Source organism: Salvelinus namaycush, chromosome 35, assembly GCF_016432855.1.
Source record: "Salvelinus namaycush isolate Seneca chromosome 35, SaNama_1.0, whole genome shotgun sequence".
Classification (NCBI taxonomy): domain Eukaryota; kingdom Metazoa; phylum Chordata; class Actinopteri; order Salmoniformes; family Salmonidae; genus Salvelinus; species Salvelinus namaycush.
Window position 1 is genome coordinate 18,815,873 of NC_052341.1, and position 23,673 is coordinate 18,839,545.

Genomic DNA, 23,673 nt, shown 5'->3' on the forward strand with positions numbered 1-23,673 from the left:
GAAATAGATGTGCAGCAATGCTCCCCATCCAACCTGACAGAGCTTGAGAGGATCTGCAGAGAAGAATGGGAGAAACTCCCCAAATACAGGTATGCTAAGCTTGTAGCGTCATACCCAAGAAGACTCAAGGCTGTAATCGCTGCCAAAGGTGCGTCAACAAAGTACAGAGTAAAGGGTCTGAATACTTATGTAAATGTGATCAGTTTTTAAACAATTATTTGACAAAGATTTTGACAAACCTGTTTTTACTTTCTTATTATGGGGTAATGTGTGTAGATAAATGAAGAAAAATAAACAATTGAATACATTTTAGAATAAGGCTGTAACATAAAATGTGCAAAACGTCAAGGGGTCTGAATAGTTTCCAATGCACTGTATATTGAGCAGTATTGGTATCTACATCGGAGGGGGAAGGAGCATTTGATTTATCCAGACAAACAGCATAGGGATGTGTTTAAGGGTGGGGGGCTGGAGGAGGGATAACTCAGTCAAACTAATGTAGAGTATGGTTGCTACAAACAAGATGTGAGCAGTTTAGGCAAGGTGGGGGGATACTGTGTGAGAGGGCGTGAGGTGGGTTAGGACTTGGGGGTTATGGCCATTTGGGTTGGGGGGGGGGCAGAACTAGAAAATATGACTAAACTGGGTACTACGCTCTCATCTCCAGACTGCATTAGTTGATTGAATGACTAGATGTGAATACAGTAGGAGAGAGAGGGGTTCATACCTGCAACCATCTTTTTTATCACTGTGACAGGAGCCCGGCAGAGGAAAAGAAAAGGAGCGAGAAAGAGAGAAAAGAAAGAGTGAGTCAGAAGAGAGAAACCAAAAATGCGCTGCGGTGTGTCCTGAGTGAATCAAGCCAAAGAGCGAGAAAGTAATGAGAGAATCCCACTTTAAAAACAACCAGCCAAAAGCTTGTTGCCAAAGACACACTTGAGATCGAAAGCGAGAATGACAGAGATAGAGCGAATCAGACAGACAAAGAAGCGGTACAAGTCAGAGAGAGAAAGAATAGCATGGAATGGTACAATTGAAGTCGAAAGTTTACATACACTTAGGTGTCATTAAAACTCGTTTTTCAACCACTCCACAAATTTCTTGTTTACAAACTAGTTTTGGCATGTCGGTTAAGACATCCACTTTGTGCATAACAGAAGTAATTTTTACAACAGATTATTTCACTTAATCACAATTCCAGTTGGTCAGAAGTTTACATACACTAAGTTGACTGTGCCTTTAAACAGCTTGGAAAATTCCAGAAAATGTCATGGCTTTAGAAGCTTCTGATAGGCTAATTGACATCATTTGAGTCAATTGGAGGTGTACCTGTGGATTTATTTCAAGGCCTACTTTCAAACTCAGTGCCTCTTTGCTTGACGTCATGGGAAAATCAAAAGAAATCAGCCAAGACCTAAGAAAAAAAAAATTGTAGACCTCCACAAGTCTGGTTCATCCTTGGGAGCAATTTCTAAACGCCTGAAGGTGCCACGTTCATCTGTACAAACAATAGTACGCAAGTATAAACACCTTGGGACCACGCAGCCGTCATACCGCTCAGGAAGGAGACGCGTTCTGTCTCCTAGAGATGAACGTGCATTGGTGCGAAAAGTGCAAATCTATCCCAGTACAGCAGCAAATTACCTTGTGAAGATGCTGGAGGAAAAGGGTACAAAAGTATCTATATCCACAGTAAAACGAGTCCTATATCGACATAACCTGAAAGGTCGCTCAGCAAGGAAGAAGCCACTGCTCCAAAATCGCCATAAAAAAATCCAGACTACGGTTTGCAACTGCACATGGGGACAAAGATTGTACTTTTGGGAGAAATGTCCTCTGGTCTGATGAAACAAAAATAGAACTGTTTGGCCATAATGACCATTGTTATGTTTGGAGGAAAAAGGGGGAGGATTGCAAGCCAAAGAACACCATCCCAACCGTGAAGCACGGGGGTGGAAGCATCATGTTGTGGGGGTGCTTTGCTGCAGGAGGGACTGGTGCACTTCGCAAAATAGATGGCATCATGAGCAAGGACAATTATGTGGATATATTGAAGCAACATCTCAAGACATCAGTCAGGAAGTTAAAGCTTGGTCGCAAATGGGTCTTCCAAATGGACAATGACCCCAACCATACTTCCAAAGTTGTGGCAAAATGGCTTAAGGACAACAAAGTCAAGGTATTAGAGGGGCCATCAGAAAGCCCTGACCTCAATCCCATAGAAAATTTGTGGGCAGAACTGAAAAAGCGTGTGCGAGCAAGGAGGCCCACAAACCTGACTCAGTTACACCAGCTCTGTCAGGAGGAATGGGCCAAAATTCACCCAACTTATTGTGGGAAGCTTGTGGAAGGTTACCCGAAATGTTTGACCCAAGTTAAACAATTTAAAGTCAATGCTATCAAATACTAATTGAGTCTATGTAAACTTCTGACCCACTGGGAATATGATGAAAGAAATAAAAGCTGAAATAAATCAGTCTCTCTACTATTATTTCACATTCTTAAAATAAAGTGGTGATTCTAACTGACCTAAGACAGGGCATTTTTACTAGGATTAAATGTCAGGAATTGTGAAAAACTGAGTTTAAATGTATTTGGTTAAAGTGTATGTAAACTTCCGACTTCACTGTATATCCACTATAACAAGAATTTCTCATAAATCCATCCATTCTGCCAGTCTATGAGCTGCTAACCCTGGTCCTTGATCTGTACTTCAATTCTTTACTCCTTCTTACTCTTCCACTTACCATCCATTTTGTCCTCCGCTCCTCCCTCCTTCCCTTCCTTTGCTTCTGGAGCAGCAGCCATCTCCGCTGCCCCAGGAACCACTGCTACAGGAACTGGGGCCGCCGGCACACCTAAACCACAGGGTCAAAGGTCGGGTGACGTCAAACATCTACAGCCAATCAAATCCCTGAGCATCTGAGTTGATTGAATGTTCTGGATAAAGACCAGTCATACGTGTTAAGTTCATGTTTTAAGTATCCCTATATTCCTGTTATTACGGGGCTATCACTCAGTCAAGAGTGCGCATGAAGTCTAGTCGTTGTTGGACCTAGCCTTGAGTGTAATGGCTACCTTGTAGTGTGTTCATATAGTAGAGTAAACTTTGTTAAACTGGAACCTTGTCGTTGTGTCATTTCGAGTTAACAATACGCACGTTTCCCAGCAGGATCTGGGGCTTTGGCCGAATCCTCAACCAGCGCCTGCTCAGCCACCATATGCTTCACAGCAAGCACCTCTTTCACTGGGCCAAGTTTCTCCACTTCCTTTAGGGGCAGGACTTCTTGTTTCTGCCCCACCCCCGGGTCAGGCTTCTCCTGCACCTCATTGAACTGCGCCTCGGCCTCTTCCACTTCCTCCTTTTTCACCACCAATTTCTCCTTCTCTCCTCCCTCAGACTGCCCCTCTTCTCCTCCCACTGCAGGTTGGTTCTTCTCCTCCTCCAGCTCGGCGTCATTCTTCCTCTTCTCTATATGGACCTCATCGTGCGGGATGGGCGGCTCGTGCCGATGGGCCTCCCCATCAGGTACCGCCACACCTGAAGGGAGGGAGGAGGGACACACAGGTATAACACATGGGTTTTCAGGTGGTGCTGTAAATAGTATTCCTGACTTTTTTTTAAACCTAGCACTTATAGATTACTGGTTTTCTTGTATGTTGCAGTCTAGTGGATTTTGCTTGGTTCTAACAGGTTCTCCTAGGTTCTGAAACTTTCTCCCTAGTTCTGAAAGGTTCTCCGTAGTTCCATACCTGCGTCGGGGCGGTCCAGTTGTACCTCCTCCTTCTTTTTCATGTCTGCTACTGCTTGTTCAGGTCCTTTGATCTGGGGGGGCTCAGCCTGCTCCTGCTGTCTCTCCACTGGACGGTCTGGCTCTACTGCAGCAGGGGCATTAGGCTTCACCTCAGGCGGTTTCACTACCACTGGCTTCTCTACTGCTGGGAGGGAGAGGGGGGAGAGAATGGAGAGAGACAAGAGAGAGAGAATGCAGTGCATTCGGAAAGTATTCAGACCCCTTGACTTTTTCCACATTTTGTTACGTTATTGTTACGTTATTTTATCCATTTTATTCTAAAATGGATAAAATAGTTTTTTCCAATCATAAATCTACACACAATATCCCATAAAAGACAAAGCAAAAACACCTTTGGCAGCAATTACAGCCTCAAGTGTTCTTGGGTATGATGCTACAAGTTTGGCACACCTGTATTTGGGGAGTTTCTCCCATTCTTCTCTGCAGATCCTCTCAAGCTCTGTCAGGTTGGATGGGGAAAGTCAATGCACAGCTATTTCCAGGTATCTCCAGAGATGTTAGATCGGGTTCAAGTTTGTGCTCTGGCTGGGCCACTCAAGGACATTCAGAGACTTGTCCCGAAGCCACACCTGCATTGTTTTGGCTGTGTGCGGAGGGTAATTGTCCTGTTGGAAGGTGAACATTCGCCCCCTTCTGAGGTCCCTGAGCGCTCTGGAGCAGGTTTTCATCAAGGATCTCTCTGTACTTTTCTCCGTTCAACTTTCCCTGACTAGTCTCCTAGTCCCTGCTGTTGAAAAACATCCCCACAGCATGATGCTGCCACCACCATGCTTCACCGTAGGGATGGTGCCAGGTTTCCTCCAGATGTGACACTTGGCATTCAGGCCAAAGAGATCAATCTTGGTTTCATCAGACCAGAGAATCTTGTTTCTCATGGTCTAAGAGTTCTTTAGGTGCCTTTTGGTGGGCTGTCATGTACCTTTTACTGAGGAGTGGCTTCCGTCTGGCCACTCAACCATAAAGGCCTGATTGGTTTAGTGCTGCATAGATGGTTGTCCTTCTGGAAGGTTTTCCCATCTCCACAGAGGAACTCTGGAGCTCTGTAAGAGTGACCATCGGGTTCTTGGTCACCTCCCTGACCAAGGCCCTTCTTCCCCGATTGCTCAGTTTTGCCGGGCGGCCAGCTCTAGGAAGATTCTTGGTGGTTCCAAGCTTCTTCCATTTAAGAATGATGGAGGCCACTGTGTTCTTGGAGACCTTCAATGCTACAGATGTGTTATGTCATAGTTTTGATGTCTTCACTATTATTCTACAATGTCCAAACTTGACTGGTACTGTATGTAAATAAGGTGTCTTTTTTTTAATCAATTTGCAAAAATGTCTAAAAACCTGTTTTCGCTTAGTAAATATGGGGTATTGTGTGTAGATTGATGAGGAACATTTTATTTAATCCATTTTAGAATAATGCTGTAACGTACCAAAATGTGGAAAAAGTCAAGGGGTCTGAATACTTTCCTGAACGCACTGTATATACCAATATGTGTGAGTGTGAGATCCACTAGATGGCAGCAGAGATCTAAACTATAAAAGAGATGCAACACTAATGCTGACATCCCTGCTACAGTACAGTCTAAGAGAGAATCAGGAGAGAATGGAGAGAAAATGACGAGAGGGTACAGAGAGAGACCCATGCTTCTGTTCTACTGGCCTCACTTAATCTGCAATAAACAGGAAACAGGTGTGGAAGGAAGTGGGCGACTATCAGTCAGAGGGAGGGAGAGAGATAAAGAAAGAGTGATAGAAAGAGGAAAACGGAAGGCAGGATGGGGCTGTGTGAACTGTCCTTGCTCCTATGTGTAGAGCTCTTTCTAATTTTTACGATCCCCCTCTTCTCCTCTTACCCAAACCCCTCAAGCCCTTAACCCCAGCCCTCCTGTCTCACTCATCTCTCCCCTCATTTCCTCTGTCTGTACCTCTCAACCCCTCCCTCCATACCACCTCCATCTGATACCCCTGTTACAGGAAAGAGCTAGCAGGCATTTCAGCTGCCCAGGAAAGAGGGAAGAGAGTAGGTGAGGGGGAAAGAGGGAGAAGGAAAGGGGGAGAGAGTGGGGGGATAAGGGGAAGATGAGAAACCACTGGAGTTTGAAGGGCATCATTCTGGCTCCATCAATGTCAAACGCTGCTTCTCTTCGATATTATCAAGTGGTTATCCTCTACCCCCGTCTGTCAGTCTGTCTAGCTGTCCGTCAGTCAAAAACTCAATATATTCCCCCATTTATCCGCGGTTCCATATTTCTTTGTTTTAAGATTTCTTTCACCTTTTGGCTCTTGCTCTCTATACTCTCACTTTTCTGCACCTCTCTCTCCAACAATGACATCAAAATGTGAACTTTGGAGTTTGGAGCATTGCAGATTTGGAACTGATTAGAATAGAATAACAAAGAACAGAATAGAATGGAAAGTTCACTCGGCGATGGAACATGGCCTGTGGCTATAATAGTAATATATGGGCTGTACCGTTCCGTAAATCAGGAATATCAGGAAGGACCCCAAAGATGGCACTCTTGACCGATGCAGGGGGAGGAGGGGCCTGCTTTGGGGTGGAGTCACTGGCTGAGATTGACAACGTGGTAAGGGTGCTGACCAGCAGGATGCCTAACCCCACCCATAACACCAGCTATAGAGGGAGAGAGAGAAAGATTATATAATAATAAAATATACCATTTAGCAGATGCTTATCCAAAAGTGTGTATACATTTTGATTCCTGGGACCACCCATATGTAAACACATTATCCTGGTGTTGCAAGCGCCATGGTCTATCAACTGAGCTACAGAAGACCACCAGAGAGAGAGAGAAAGAAAGAGAGAGAGCGAGAGAGGGATGTTGGTCAGTGATGGGGTTAGTAGGGATAGTGTGTGTGTGTGTGTGTGTGTGTGTGTGTGTGTGTGTGTGTGTGTGTGTGTCTGTGTGGTACCTGTGCAGTGAGTCCATTCTTCTGTATCTTTCTGTAGATGAGGGCGGGGCAGATGAAGCAGATGAGGGAGCCCATGGTGGCTCCAGTCAGTCCCAGGATGGTCTCCACTACAGACATAAGAGCATAGAGAAACATTTAGTTACACACTCACAATCCCTTGGTTGGCTAAAGCGACATACTCTAGCTGACAGTGTACCACGTGGGTCTGTGCGTCAGCCAGGCTAACAGTCCTCATCCTCCTAATCCGCTCTCATCTTTCTCTCCACCTCTTCCTGCACCTCCACACCATACATACAGTACAGGGACAGGGCTTAGCCTTCCTGTTCAATCAGAAGTCAGTATCTCCATACCATCTTTCAACCCATCTGGCCCACAGCCCTGTCCCAAATGAAGCACAAACATACACCCCCCTGATCTAATCTAGTACAAGCTTCACATCCAGAACCTGTGTTTCAAGCCAGTACCAGTGCCATCCTCCTCCCGACCCAACCCCTCCCTCCCCTGGGCAGGTCTGTCTGGGCGCTGGGCCCAGGCCCCATCTCTCATCCTGGGAACCCAGGCTATATTGTGTCCCTCAGATTTAGTGTCTGTTCCCCCTGGAGTCCCTCCTCCCCCTTCCTCTCTATTAGCCTGATTAGATACACACACCCCAGCCAAACACAGCAGTGTGTGTGTGTGTGTGTGTACCTACCCAAACACAACCCTAACAAATAGCCTTACCACACAAGATGAATAAAACATTCAAACTCACCCCAACCTTCACATCTAGATCATTATTACAGCACACAGACAACTAACGGAGACCGCTAAAGAACAAATGTGCTCTGTGGGGGTCTATGAACCAGAGGCTGGCTGGCTGGGTGTGCGTGCGTGCGTGCGTGCGTGCGTGCGTGCGGAAGGGAGAATAATAGCGCTATCTTCCTGCCTGTTCGTCCAGAGGAGATAAAAGTAGAGGTGTGATTTAAGGAGTGTGTTAGAGTGTGACAGTCACTGAGTCATAAACTCATATTCAAACACGTCGTAAAAAGCTTGAGTTACAACACACACATAAAACAACACATGCATCTTAAAAGGCCTGCGGACATACAAACATAAGAAGGACACACACACACACACACACACACGTGAACACACACACACGAATGCCCGCCTGCCCCACACGCACATACAAACACACACCATTGGGGATGAGGATGCCTCCCAGCATGGTTCCGAAGACGATGGCGAGGGTGATCATCTTAAAACGAAGTGGAGGCATGTACCCCCCTGCAGCAAACGTCCCGTCCTTCTGCTGAGGGACAAAAAGATTCATTATAACAGTATTCTACAGTAAAGCTCTTCTGGTTAGGGAATGATAATATCTTATCACTATTTACTGTGTTAACCTTTATTTGTGTATAAAGTCACCTGTTGTTCGAACAGCATGGTGTTGATGGCCTGTCTACAGGGCAGTATCATCATGGGGAAGCCGACAGCCACTGACATCATGAAGCCCACCCGGATCATCTCTGTCACCAGGTTAGAAGGGAAGTTCATCAGAACGTTACCGGCTATGTCGTCCGTGAAACTGACGTAACCAAAGAAGCCCACCTAGAGAGAGGAGAGAAGGGAATGAATAGAGGAAGGAAGGAGGGAAGAGGGGAATATCAAAGTGTTAAATTCAAAAGTCATGCACACACATACACACCTAAACCATCATGCAGTATAGAACAATGTACTATGCGGTGAAGACATCGAGACAGGAAGTGACATCAGCATGCACGACTCACCGTGATGTAGAAGGTGGTGACGACGTTGAGGGAGGTGGTGAAGATGGTGCTCATGCGTTTGATGGAGGGCTCGTCCAGACTGTCGTAGGTAGGCAACACCTGCCTGTAAACAAACAACCAGCGCACAAACTACAGCTGCCACATCAGACAGGACTAGACAGGTCAAATTTCAGGGCAAACTTAGAGCTCCACTGGAAAAAGCTAAAGTTTTAGTACAAACTTTGTAGTCTAGAGAGAGGAGACCGAAGACGCAACAGCTGTCAACATCAACTGGGGATAATTCAATGTTTTGGGGTTTTTAAAGATCATAATCAAATTTGTATATTTGAATCAAAGAATAAGATATTGGTCGAGGCAAATTGGTCATGAGAGGGTAAAAAGGTTTATCTGACGGTTTAGATCTCTACTCATTATAGATGGTGAGATTGAACAGCGAGGATCAGCATTGGTATCATATTAGATTAACACACAGGGAGAGAAAAACAGCTCATTTCACAAAAAGGCAGTTGTGGTTTCCGCACAGTGTGTGTGTGTGTGTGTGTGTGTGTGTGTGTGTGTGTGTGTGTGCGACACCGTGTGTGCATGTGTATGTTCGTGCGATGCCATGCACAAGTGTATGTGTGTGTGTGAGAATGAGAGTAGGTGAGGCTGTCTGTCAGTCAGGGAGGGGTGCAGTAAAGTGCTGGTTATTATCTCTGAGAAACAAAGAAGCGACAGAACGGGCTGTCTGTCATCAAGCAGCACTGTAAAAGAACAGGCCAGCAGCACATTAAAAGGGGAATTTACAGGCCCTTTATATAACAGCTAGTGTTAGACTAGGGTTAGAGCGTTATAACCTTTCTTGGCTGTCTTTTTTGCACTCACTTTTGTGTGTGTGTGTGTGTGTGTGTGTGTGTGTGTGTGTGTGTGTGTGTGTGTGTGTGTGTGTGTGTGTGTGTGTGTGTGTGTGTGTGAAAAAGAGAGAAAGAGAGAGCATACAGTTACCGTGTCTCTCTACCGCATTCACTCCCTCTTTCTCCGTTTTTTTATGGGTGTACAGCACTGTCCCACGGTGCTTTTCTTTGACGCCTGTTTAAACTCAGGAACTATTCCAACTTATAGCTGAGCTCAAATAAAACAGCTTACTGGAACTAGACCTCAAACCTGTAGAGTACTGTACATTCTCTCAATATACCTCATTCCATTTCCAATGTTTTTTCATTCTATTTATAGTTTACACCATCTGTAAAATAGTCCAATGTATGTTTTCTTATTCGGTTTATACGGTCTGTAAAACAGCGTTCAATGCCTATTTATTTGAAATACTTCTTGACGTCAAACTGAAACTAACACTCCAGCATGTGTGGGTAGAGGGACAGACATTGTCTTCATATTGCTTATCTCGTTTGTTTGATTCCACAGCAGTATCACAGAGGGACATTTTCATTCGTGTTTGTCTATACTATGACTGCACAGTTTCATAACTCTATAGTCCTGGCCTGGTTAATGGTGATATTAAGTCATGTTATAAATGAGCGTAAACAGCTTTAATAAAAGGTCATAAAAAGCGTATGTGTTGAAAGCTGTTTAATCAGTGTGTGAATACATTAGATGGCAGCCGTCCATTGGTCTGATTAGTGGTTTGGCTGAAGCAGCATGGAGTCGAGCAGCGCTCCGCTCGCTGTCTGACCACTGGCCAACAGAGGGCCCTGCCAAATAACATTCATCACCGCTAGTGTGACACACACACACACACACACACACACACACTAGGACAGGCCCGTGCGTGCGTGCGTGCGTGCGTGCGTGCGTGGGTGCGTGCGTGCGTGCGTACACACGAGAGTATTGTTACCTCAGTGGGATAATTATTCTTGTTCCAGTCTCAGCACCAGTCAGCCTCTCCCACCCCCCCAAAAAAAACTCACCCAATAAACCTTACCCAACCACCTCCAGAAAACTCACATCAAACTCCCTTAAGACACTTCATACATGCAAACCGTCAGCGTATGTACCAAAGTCAACCCCAAAGTCCAAACACACAACCCAGTCCAACCCCAAACACACCCCTAACCCCCCCCCCCCCACCCCCCACCCACCCACCCAAAACCTTTCCCTCCCTTCCCCTTTCATCCCAGGCAGCATGGCAATGACAGAAGAGAGGAGGCAGCGACAGAACATGCAGATGGAGGTGAAGATGGAGGGATTGGATAGAGGGAGGGATGGGTGGATTATGCTGTTGAATTCCATGCTGTTACTGTCACTTGTCCACTCAAGCTTAACATTGTTGTCATCTGGTCCACCAGGTGCCTTTAGAGAGTTCCTCAATGAACTTGACACCTTGATAAGCTAATTTCCTGAACATGGCTCACCGCTCTTCATACTGGGCGACTTCAACCTCCCAACGTCTGCCTTAAATTAATTTCTTTCCACCTCTTTCTTTCCCCTCCTTGCCTCTTTTGACCTCTCCCAGTCCCCTCCCACTCATAAGGCAGGAAATATGCTTGACATCTTTACTAGAGGCTTTTTGCCTACTAATCTCACTGCAACCACCCTCCAGGTCTCTGATCACTAATATGTTTCCTTTTCGGTCTCCATTTCCTCCAACCCTACCCACTCAGCCCCTACCCAGATGGTTGTGCGCTGTTGCAATCTTCTCCCTCTCTCTCTCCTCTTCAATCCTATCATCTCCCCCTTCTGCTAAATCCTCCCTCCTGCCTCCTGATTCTGCCTCTTCGACTCTACTCTCCTCTCCTTCTGCATCCTATGACTCGCACAATCCCCTTTCCTCCCAGCCGGCTCAGCCATTCCCTCCTGTCCCGTGGCTGAGTGACTCATTGCGAGCGTACAGAACAGGACTGCGGGCATGGAGGAAGCTAAACTATTGGAGAACCTATCATAATTTCACTCCCTCCTGTCTATCTTCTCTTCCTCTGTATCCACTGCTAAAGCCACTTTCTATCACTCTAAATTTCAAGCTTCTACCTCTACCCCTAGGAAATTATTACACCTTCTCCTCCCTCCTTAATCCTCCACCCATCTCCCTCTGCGGACAACTTTGAAAACCACTTTGAAAAGAAGGTTGACGACATCCGCTCCTCATTCACTCAGCCTACTGATTCCGCTGATCCCACTCACACAGAACTACCCTACACCTTGACCTCTTTCTCCCCTCTATCTCCAAATGGAATCCTGCGACTAGTGAGGTCTGGCCACCCGACAACCTGCCTGCTTGACCCAATTCCCCCTCCCTTCTCTAGACCATCTCCGGAGACCTCCTCCCATTCCTCACTTCCCCCATCCCTGACCACTGGCGGGCCGAGCACATCGATGGGGCTGTAGTGGAGCGGGTAAATTGTTAGTTAAATAGTTAATCAAAGAGCTACTCAAACTATCTGAATTGACCCTTTTTGCAAAACTTTTGTTTGGACTCATCACATACACTGCTGCTACTGTTAAATACCTATCACATTGCATAGTCACTTCATTCATAGGTTATATGTACATATCTACCTCAATTACCTCGTACCCCTGCACATCGACTTGGTACTTGTACCCCATGTACACTACATGACCAAAAGTGTGTAGACACCTGCTCATCGAACATCTCATTCCAAAATCATGAGCATTAATTTGACTTGGTCTCCCCTTTGCTGCTATAACAGCCTAAACTCTTCTGGGAAGGCTTTCCACTAGATGTTGGAACATTGCTGCAGGGACTTGCTTCCACTCAGCCACACGAGCATTAGTGAGGTCAGGCACTGATGTTGGGAAATTAGGCCTGGCTCGGAGTCGGCATTCCAAATCATCCCAAAGGTGTTTGATGGGGTTGAGGTCAGGGATCTGTGCAGGCCAGTCATGTTTTTCTACACCGATCTTGACAAAGCATTTCTGTATGGCTCTTGCTTTGTGCACAGGGCCATTGTCATGCTGAAACAGGAAAGGGCTTTCCCCAAACTGTTGCTGAAACAGAATCGTCTAGAATGAAAAACAGCCCCAGAACATTAATTCTCCTCCACCAAACTTTACAGACGGCACTATGCAGTCGGGCAGGTAGCGTTCTCCTGGCATCCGCCAAACCCAGATTTGTCCATCGGACTTGCCAGATGGTGAAGCGTGATTCATCACTCCAGAGAATCCATTTCCACTGCTCCACAGTCCAATAGTGTCAAGCTTTACACCACTCCAGCCGACGCTTGGTATTGCGAATGGTCAACTATATATGCATTGAGCATGCCTGATGCTTTAACTTTTTTGGGACTGAGGGGCAGTATGGAGTAGCTTGGATGAATAAGGTGCCCAGAGTAAACTGCCTGCTACTCAGGCCCAAAAGCTAGAATATGCATATAATTAGTAGATTTGGATAGAAAACACTCTGAAGTTTCTAAAACTGTTTGAATGATGTATGTGAGTATAACAGAACTCATATGGCAGGCAAAAACCTGAGAGAAAAATCCAACCAGGAAGTGGGAAATCTGAGATTTGTAGGTTTTCAAGTCTTTGCCTATCCAGTGTCTATGGGGTCATATTGCACTTCCTAAAGCTTCCACTAGATGTCAACAGTCTTTAAGGCTTCTACTGTGAAGGGGGAGCGAATAAGAGCTGTTTGAACCAGGTGTCTGGCAGAATGCCATGAGTTAAGTCAGGCGCACGACCGTGAGAGCGAGCTCTGTTCCTTTTCATTTCTAAAGGAATTGTCCGGTTGAAACATTATTGAAGATTTATGATAAAAACATCCTAAAGATTGATTGTATACATCGTTTGACATGTTTCTACGAACTGTAATATAACTTTTTTGACTTTGTCTGGACCTAGTGCCTGCGCATTTGGATTACTGGACTAAACACGCGAACAAAAAGGAGGTATTTGGACATAAATGATGGACTTTATCGAACAAAACTAACATTTATTGTGGAACTGGGATTCCTGGGAGTGCATTCCGATGAAGATCATCAAAAGGTAAGTGAATATTTATAATGCCATTTCTGACTTTTGTTGACTCCACAACTTGGCGGGTACCTGTACGGCTTGTTTTGGTGCCTGAGTGCTGTACTCAGATTATCGCATGGTGTGCTTTTGCCATAAAGCTTTATTGAAATCTGACACAGCGGTTGTATTAAGGAGAAGTATATCTTTAATTCCAAGCATAACACTTGTATTTTCATCAACATTTATGATGAGTATTTCTGTAAATTGACGTGGCTCTCTGAAAAATCACCGGATGTTTTGGAAGCAAAACATTACTGAACATAACGCGCCAATGTAAACTAAAGATTTTTTTATATAAATATGAACAAAACATACATGTATTGTGTAACATGAAGTCCTATGAGTGTCATCTGATGAAGATCATCAAAGGTTAGTGATTCATTTTATCTCTATTTCTGCTTTTTGTGACTCCTCTCTTTGGCTGGAAGAATGGCTGTGTTTTTTGTGACTAGGTACTGACCTAACATAATCGCATGGTATGCTTTCGTCGTAAAGCCTTTTTGAAATCAGACACTGTGGTGGGATTAACAACAAGTTTATCTTTAAAATGGTGTATAATACTTGTATGTTTGAGGAATTTTAATTATGAGATTTCTGTTGTTTGAATTTGGCGCCCTGCAGTTGTCAAATCGATCCCGTTAACGGGATTTGACCCAAAATTAAGCTCACTGTTTGATGAAATAAGACACAAATGACTCAAGAGGGAGTCAGAGATCAAGATAACAAGAAGAAAACTACTGGCTTTCGCCGATTTTGCCATTACTCTCCTGAAGTTGTCGGTAACAGGCTAAACAAGGAGTCGGCAACCTTTCTCATGTGGAATGCCAATTTATCTTACCATTTCTACCGATCTGTGTGCCAGTTATCGTTTTCATAGAACATTTTCGTAGGACAGTTTCTTTTCGTTTATAATAACGTATTCGTATCTTAAAATCATTGTCAATTGGTTAACCAAAATTATATCCAAATCTAAATGAAAATGATAAACTATGTAAAAATAGCCTATAAAGCCAACAGATAAAAACATTGCAGCCTGCAGGTAGAAAATATCCTGATAAAAATAAATATCCTATAAATCGCAATGGCTACACATGGCCTGTCTGCAATAACCTTGAAACATTGGATCAACTATTAACTTGGGTCTGGCCTGAAGCTCATTGAACATTGTATACAATTCTGGGCCCTCAGAGTGTACAAACTTTGTTTACTTGCCGTTTGAGGTGAAGAAAACATTATTTTGAGAAGCTCCACAGCTCATTCGTGGTGGTGCATTCAGAAATACTACCAGATCCCCAAATCAGAAATACTACCAGATCCCCAAATGGGCCTATTTTATATGCCTACATTTGCGAGCAGGCCAGGTAGCCTATAGGCCTTATTCTATGCGTAATCAGGTGCGCATCAACAGTGAAGAGGCAACTCCGGAATGCTGGCCTTCTAGGCAGAGTTCCTCTGTCCAGTGTCTGTGTTCTTTTGCCCATCTTAATCTTTTATTGGCCAGTCTGAGATATGGCTTCTTCTTTGCAACTCTGCCTAAAAGGCCAGCATCCCAGAGTCGCCTCTTCACTGTTGACGTTGACCTCCCACTCAATCTTCTATTCTGGTTAGAGCCACTTTGCGCTGTTCTGTGAAGGAAATAGTACACAGCGTTGTACGAGATCTTCAGTTTCTTGGCAATTTCTCGCATGGAATAGCATTAATTTCTCAGAACAAGAATAGACTGACAAGTTTCAGAAGAAAGGTCTTTGTTTCTAGCCATTTTGAGCCTGTAATCGAACCCACAAATGCTGATGCTCCAGATACTCAACTAGTCTAAGGCCAGTTTTATTGCTTCTTTAAAATCAGAACAACAGTTTTCAGCTGTGCTTACGTAATTGCAAAAGGGTTTTCTAATGATCATTTAGCCTTTTAAAATGATAAACTTGGATTAGCTAACACAACGTGCCATTGGAACACAGGAGTGATGGTTGCTGATAATGGGCCTCGGTACGCCTATGTAGATATTACATAAAAAAATCTGGCGTTTCCAGCTACAATAGTCATTTACAACATTAACAATGTCTACACTGTATTTCTGATCAATTTGATGTTATTTTTCTTTCAAAAACAATGACATTTCTATGTGACCCCAAACTTTTGAACGGTAGTGTATATTTTTGCCTCTGCTCGACTAAAGAAAATCTTGGGTCGACCAACAGCCTATCGACCAAACAATCGACCAGTCGAATAATTGGGGTCAGTCCTAGTATATTGCCAAGTTATTGTTATTCATTGTGTATTTATTATTACGTCTCAATTTTCTTTCTCTCTGCATTGTTGGGAAGGGCCTGTAAGGATTTAACTGTTAGTCTACACCTGTTGTTATATGAAACATGTGACAAATAACATTTTATTTGGCTTGTCCCCTGACTTCAAAATGTTCGCTCCCCTTCTTAAGAAACCAACACTCAACCCCTCTGAAGTCAAAAACGACCTACCGGTATCCCTTGTTTCTTTTTATTCCAAAACACTTGAGCGTGCCGTCTCTGACCAACTCTCTCACCATCTCTCTCAGAACGATCTTCTTGACCCTAACTAGTCAGGCTTCAAGACGGGTCACTCAACTGAGACTGCTCTCCTGTTTCACGGAGACTCTCCGCACTGCCAAAGCTGACTCTCTCTCTGTTCTCATCCTCCTAGATCTATCCGCTGCCTTTCGACACTGTCAGGACTGGGTGTCTCAGGTTCTGCACACTCTTGGATCGCATCCTATCTGACACGCCGCTCCTATCAGGTGAAGAGGATCTTTGTCTGCACCACGTTCTCTCACAGGGCTCGGTTCTAGGCCGTCTCTTCTCTCTATATACCAAGTCACTCGGCTCTGTCATATCCTCACATGGTCTCTCCTATCATTTGTATGCGGATGACACTCAACTACTTTTCAACTTCCCTCCCCTACTGACACCCAGGTAGCGAAACGCAGATATCTCAGCTGGGATGTTGGCCCACCACCTCAAGCTCAACAAGAAGGAGCTGCTCTTCCTCCCAGGGAAGGCCTGCTCGTTCAAAGACCTCTCCATAACAGTTGACAACTCCACATGTCCCCCTCCCAGAGTGCAAAGAACCTGGGCATGACCCTGGACACCATGTCATTCTCTGCAAACAGCAAAGCAGTGACTCACTCGTGCAGGTTCATGCTCTACATCCGTAGAGTACGACCCTATCTGACACAGGAAGTGGTGCAGGTCCTTATCCAGGCACTTGTCCTCTCCTGTCTGGACTACTGTAACACGCTGTTGGCTGGGTTCTCCGCTTGTGCCATCAAACCCCTGCAACTTATCCAGAACACTGCAGCCCACTTGGTGTTCAACCTTCCGAAGTTGTCCCATGTCAACCCACTCCTCTGCACAATCCACTGGCTTCCAGTCAAAGGTTGCATCCACTACAAGACCATCGTACTTGCCTATGGAGCAACTACCTTCAGGCTAGGCTCAAACCCTACACCCCAACCCGAGTACTCTGTTTTGCCACCTCTGGTCTCTTAGCCCTCCCACCCCTACAGTAGAGTAGCTCTTCGCTGTCCTGGCTTCCCCCTGAGTCCCTGCCCATCTTCCGAAAATAACCTGAAACCCTACCTCTTCAAAGAGTATTTTAATTAATCCCACAGCACCCTGCCTCGCACCACCCCTACCCCCCAAAAGAATACAACAAATTATTGCCTTTCAGTTGTCCGATCTAGTTATTTTAAGATGAATGCACAAACTGTAAGTCACTCTGTATGAGAGCGTGTCCTAAATGACTCATGTTAAATGTAGAGGAAGAAAATGCTCTCGTGGTCCATCTCTCGCTAGTTATATTGTAGATCCTACTCTTTACTCCTCAAGATCTCCAATCAACATCTTGTCTCCAGGCTTCAACAGCCGGTGTGCAAGCAGTGCTGTTGTGATAAATAACATATTTTCCCAGGGCTAGAATGCAGTTCCTGGCAACACATTAAAAAACCCACACCGAAACAACATGATGTTAGACAGATACAACTACAGCAGGCGACTGCGTCTAGAAGTAGAAGTACCTGGCGATAGAACAGGGAATGAAGTAGCCGATTGGTTAAGTGTGAAGCCGTGAAAGTGAAACAGCAAACTCCCCCTACAAACATCCCCCACCCCTAACTCTCCATCCAAAAACTCTGTCTCCATCACCTTGCAGACTAACCCTATAGCCTTTGTGTTGTCTTTATGAATGCAGGTAGTCATGCTCCATTCAGTACATTTATCAGTGTTCTACATGCAACAATAGCACATTTACAACATATTAGGAGCAGCATGAAAGAAAGACCACGTGAACTATCATGTCCATTCTACCCATTCTATTTCTGTCTCTAGACTAGAGGTCGACCGATTAATCGGAATGGCCGATTAATTAGGGCCGATTTCAAGTTTTCATAACAATCGGAAATCGGTATTTTTGGACACCGATTTGGCCGTTTTTTAAGTTTTTTTTACACCTTTATTTAACTAGGCAAGTCAGTTAAGAACACATTCTTATTTTCAATGACGGCCTAGGAACGGTGGGGCAAAAGGACAGATTTTTACCTTTTCAGCTCAGGGATTCAATCTTGCAACCTTACGGTTAACTAGTCCAACGCTCTAACCACCTGCTTTACATTGCACTCCACGAGGAGCCTGCCTGTTACGTGAATGCAGTAAGAAGCCAAGGTAAGTTGCTAGCTAGCATTAAACTTATCTTATAAAAAACAAACAATCAATCATAATCACTAGTTAACTACACATGATTGATGATATTACTAGTTTATCTAGCGTGTCCTGCGTTGCATATAATCGATGCGGTGCGCATTCGCAAAACAGGACTGTCGTTGCTCCAACGTGTACCTAACCATAAACATCAATGCCTTTCTTAAAATCAATACACAAGTATATATTTTTAAACATGCATATTTAGTTAATATTGCCTGCTAACATGAATTTCTTTTAACTAGGGAATTGTGTCACTTCTCTTGTAACAGAGTCAGTGTATATACAGCAGTTTGGGCCGCCTGGCTCGTTGCGAACTGTGTGAAGACTATTTCTTCCTAACAAAGACAGCAAACTTCGCCAAACGTGGGATGATTTAACATTTTTCGCATTTGCGAAAAAAGCACAATCGTGGCACGACTGTACCTAACCATAAGCATCAATGCCTTTCTTAAAATCAATACACAGAAGTATATCTTTTTAAACCTGCATATTTAGCTAAAAGAAATCCAGGTTAGCAATATTAACCAGGTGAAATTGTGTCACTTCTCTTGCGTTCATTGCACGCAGAGTCAGGGTATATGCAACAGTTTGGGCCGCCTGGCTCGTTGCGAACTAATTTGCCAGAATTTTACGTAATTATGACATAACATTGAAGGTTGTGCAATGTAACAGGAATATTTAGACTTATGGATGCCAACCGTTAGATAAAATACGGAACGGTTCCATGTTTCACTGAAAGAATAAATGTTTTGTTTTCGAGATGATAGTTTCCGGATTCGACCATATTAATGACCTATGTTATAATTAAGTCTATGATTTGATAGAGCAGTCTGACTGAGCGGTAGTAGGCAGCAGCAGGCTCGTAAGCATTCATTCAAACAGCACTTTCGTGCGTTTTGCCAGCAGCTCTTCGCAATGCTTCAAGCATTGCGCTGTTTATGACTTCAAGCCTATCAACTCCCGAGATTAGGCTGGTGTAACCGATGTGAAATGGCTAGCTAGTTAGCAGGGTGCGCGCTAATAGCGTTTCAAACATCACTCGCTCTGAGACTTGGAGTAGTTGATCCCCTTGCTCTGCATGGGTAACGCTGCTTCGAGGGTGGCTGTTATCGATGTGTTCCTGCTTCGAGCCCAGGTAGGAGGAGCGAGGAGAGGGACGGAAGCTATACTGTTACACTGGCAATACTATAAGAACATCCAATAGTCAAAAGGTATATGAAATACAAATCGTATAGAGAGAAATAGTCCTATAATTCCTATAATAACTACAACCTAAAACTTCTTACCTGGGAATATTGAAGACTCATGTTAAAAGGAACCACCAGCTTTCATATGTTCTCATGTTCTGAGCAAGGAACTTAAACGTTAGCTTTCTTACATGGCACATATTGCACTTTTACTTTCTTCTCCAACACTTTGTTTTTGCATTATTTAAACCAAATTGAACATGTTTCATTATTTATTTGAGGCTAAATAGATTTTATTGATGTATTATATTAAGTTAAAATAAGTGTTCATTCAGCATTGTTGTAATTGTCATTATTACAAATAAATAAATAAATAAAAAAATCGGCCGATTAATCGGTATCGGCTTTTTTTGGTCCTCCAATAATCGGTATCGGCGTTGAAAAATAATAATCGGTCGACCTCTACTCTAGACTCTACATCCTGGTCATGTTCAATAGGCACGAAACAGGAAACTTTTGAAAACTTATTGGACAAGTTTAGGTATGTACCCCTTCATTATTATTATGTTTTTTTTTAGTTTATAAAGTGTCTCGGACTTCTTTTTGTGCCTAATGAACACAACCCATATCCTATCACCATTTCAGGGACTGCGCAGGAGGGGCGGGAAGGGACTGGGAGGTACTTACGACTGACAGGCGAAGGCCATGCCACAGATAGGGAGGCAACGAAAGACACCATCCCAGCGCACCAAACTGACCCGCCCCAGCCAAAAGCCACTGAGTAGCCCGTGTTTGAATGAGGACAGCACCATCTGAGGGAGGGAGGGAGGGGGGAGAGCAGGGGGGAGTTATGGCTTGAACCAAAAGAAGAACAGGAGGGTTGAAGAGGAGGAGAGAAGCCCATTCTGAAGGCCTGTCTGATCATGAGTGAAAGAATGAAGAGGGGAGGAACCGGAGAAAATGAATTTGAACACAACATTTAAAAAATGAGACAGAATATGCCATGTTGATAAAAAAGTCTCCTCCTGCCCAAATAAGGCTGTGACGATATCAGAAATCATCCTCTCGAACCTGTTAGAGATTTACACATGCCCAATGCCCAACTAGTAGGGCTGCACATTTAATCTAATGGTAATCTAAATTGTGATATTGACATGCGCATTATCCATATGACAAGAGGCTGCGATATTTTGAAACGACCATCTGTAAGGCCCGTATTTTTACTTTGGATTTATTGCTTTAGTTGACAGAGTTCTCTCCGTCCAGTCACTCAACCAGGCAGTTTCTCGTGCTTGAGATTCACTCTGCATGCATTGACCAAACAGCATGCTGTCAGATTTTTCCCAAACAAGAACAACGCAACTTTCCAGCTTACTTCTTAATATAAATCCACATATTTTCTATATTATACTATTTGTTTGTGTAACTTGCTCTTAGTTGGCCTTAGGAAACTGCAAATATGCCTAAAGGTTTCCTGTTAGCCCCTAATGCTAATCCACTTGTTCTTAATGAGAGACAGCTTGTTCTTAATCAGAGAGGAAAAGGTGAAGAATATTCTAAAATCTTTGTATGAATGTACCTATCCATTTAAATCTAATTAGGTTCCCATGGGAAAGACTGACCAACACTTTGGTTCCTGCTCTGTCACAACCATCTCCTCCCTTACTTTTCATTTGTTGTCATGCAAAACAAAACTGCATTCCAAGTGCCCACTATATTCCAACCATAAAATTAAAATCATTATTCAATTTCTATGATTCCAACAGTTTAACCAGTGTTTTGATCAATAATCGCAAGTAAACTAGCAATATTTGGTACAAAAATAGCAATTTGATTTTTACTCATTTTGTGCAGCCCAACCAACTAAAATGCAGAATTTAAAGACTGATCAAGAAAATAAATAAATATTTCTGAGGGGCAGATGTTTTGATCGGTACGGCATTTACTGTCTGTAGTTGATTCCCATATCCAGCTCCAGAGGACCAGAGAAAGAGAGCTCCATGAGCATCCTCCACATCAGAGGATGGCAGTTTGGGGGGACAGGGGTTGAGCAATCAATAATTGTGCACCCCCTTGCCTCCAAACCATAGACACACAAACAACCTAAAGACAAACGAAAATGAATTTGAAGAGGGGAAAGGAAATGGAAATGCGAGGATTGGATTGGAGATTGAGAGGGAGGATGCTATTAGTTTTAGGAGGTGGTAGGTGGGTTGGGGATTGAATTTTGTCCCCTTAGCCTCGGAGTTGATACCTTCCCCCAGGTCGGAGTTCAAGGATTGTTTCCATGGTTACTTACGGGTGACAGCAGAAGGTGGTGGCGATAATGGGCAGGCACTGTATGACGCCCCTGACCCGCCACAGGTGTACACGCTCGAACCAGGAGCCTGAGATCAGGCCGTAACGCAGAGAAGACATGACTATCTACAGCAGCCAGCCAGACAGCAGTCAGCAGCAACACAGGAGAGTAGAGAAACAGTCACAAGGGAGAGGAAGGTAGAGAGAATCGTAAAGGAGGTGTCAGAAAGGAAGGGGGGGGGGGGGGGGGTCAGGAACGGCAATGATAGAAAAGGAAGTAGGAGAGGAAGGGAGATACATCAGTTAGAGGGTTAGTGGTCTGGACCAAGGTAGGTGGAGGTCAGGGCCAGGACTGGGTCTGGTTCTAATCCCAGACATGACAGTACTCCAACTGACAGTGGTGTTCAGTAGAGATGTCATGGTTTTACTACAGGAGGTTGGGGCAGAGCACAGGATAGCACAAAGAGGCTACACTATACTACAGTAGCAGTGCTAAATACTAACTGTGTAAGCAGTGAAAATACTACAGAAATACATAGAGCCATCAACAATAACATCAACAACAATCACAACATCAATACATTTTCGCAATAGGGTCAAAGAAAAGGCAAGGGAGTCACACAGTGTCAACAGCCATTATTCTATCAGTGTGAAACAGGAATTAGATACTTAACACATATCATCATTATAGAAGAGCCATAATTCTTTGTAAAAACCTATCGAGTAAAATGTATATTAGCAAAACTCTTAACATTTTACCCATCTGAGTATGGCCCTCTTACACCTGCTGCAGGCAGCCCTGTACCCCTTCCCCTACCCGTGTAGTTGCGGTCTCACCGTGAACATGAAGAACGTGTAGAACATGAGGGCCATGGCAGAGAAGGACTGGATGGATGACATCAGGTTTCTCTGCAGACTGAGAGGCAGCACGATGACCAGAGACACCGTGATCAGCAGCAGCACACGGAAACCAAATGACACCTGCGGAGGGCAAGAAAGGACACAATCTCTAACCAATCATATCACACAAACAATCGGTTCAAACAAATCAGCAACAGTACAAGGAAACCAAGTGTTGTGCAAAAAGTACCTTTTGAGTTGTGGAGACAACACGACACATTTATTCAATCATTTGAAAAAGAACCATCCCCTATTTTATGAAGATTGAGCCATAGCCAGCCACCTACAGTGCATTCTGAAAGTATTCAGACCCCTTGACTTTTTCCACATTTTGTTACATTACAGCCTTATTCTAAAATGGATAAAATTGTTTCCCCCCCTCCCCTCATCTACACACAATACCCCATATCGACAAAGCAAAAACAGGTTTTTAGAAATGTTACCAAATGTATAAAAAAAATACAAAATTGAAATATCACATTTACACAAGTATTCAGAACCTTTACTCAGTACTTTGTTGAAGCACCTTTGGCAGCGTTTACAGCCTTGAGTCTTCTTGGGTATGACGCTACAAGCTTGGCACAACTGTATTTAAGAAGTTTCTCCCATTCTTCTCTGCAAATCCTCTCAAGCTGACAGGTTGGATGGGGAGTGTCGCTACACAGCTATTTTCATGTCTCTCCAGAGATGTTCGATCAGGTTCAAGTCCGGGTTCTGGCTGGGCCACTCAAGGACATTCAGATACTTGTCCAAAGGCCATTCCTGCGTTGGCTTGGCTGTGTGCTTAGGGTCGTTGTCCTGTTGGAAGGTGAACCTTCACCCCAGTCTGAGGTCCTGAGTGCTATCGAGCAGCTTTTCATCAAGTATCTCTCTGTACTTTACTCCGTTCATCTTTCCCTTGATCCTGACTAGTCTTCCAGTCCCTGCCACTGAAAAACATTGACAGCATGATGCTGCCACCACCATGCTTCACTGTAGGGATGGAGCCAGGTTTCCTCCAGACGTGATGCTTAGCATTCAGGCCAAAGAGTTCAATCTAGGTTTCATCAGACCAGAGAATCTTGTTTCTCCTGTTCTAAGAGTCCTT

General features: G+C 44.2%; 1 protein-coding gene across 5 annotated transcripts in view; it reads right to left on the reverse strand.

Annotated features, from left to right (window-relative positions):
• The window catches only part of LOC120030080 (putative sodium-coupled neutral amino acid transporter 10), a 33,686-nt gene that overhangs the window by 4,358 nt on the left and 5,655 nt on the right, over positions 1–23,673 (reverse strand). For 2 of the 5 annotated variants that reach the window (XM_038975412.1, XM_038975411.1), the window contains exons 5-15: positions 22,524–22,667; positions 20,076–20,200; positions 8,504–8,606; positions 8,142–8,324; positions 7,914–8,025; positions 6,735–6,841; positions 6,276–6,435; positions 3,754–3,939; positions 3,161–3,541; positions 2,748–2,858; positions 728–748 (exon numbers count right to left, since the gene is read on the reverse strand). In XM_038975412.1, the coding sequence (XP_038831340.1) occupies positions 728–748; positions 2,748–2,858; positions 3,161–3,541; positions 3,754–3,939; positions 6,276–6,435; positions 6,735–6,841; positions 7,914–8,025; positions 8,142–8,324; positions 8,504–8,606; positions 20,076–20,200; positions 22,524–22,667 (1,633 nt within the window). Of the gene's footprint in view, positions 1–727; positions 749–2,747; positions 2,859–3,160; positions 3,542–3,753; positions 3,940–6,275; positions 6,436–6,734; positions 6,842–7,913; positions 8,026–8,141; positions 8,325–8,503; positions 8,607–20,075; positions 20,201–21,687; positions 21,813–22,523; positions 22,668–23,673 lie in introns of all 5 variants that reach the window. The other 3 variants (XM_038975414.1, XM_038975413.1, XM_038975416.1) reach the window with 3 other exon arrangements.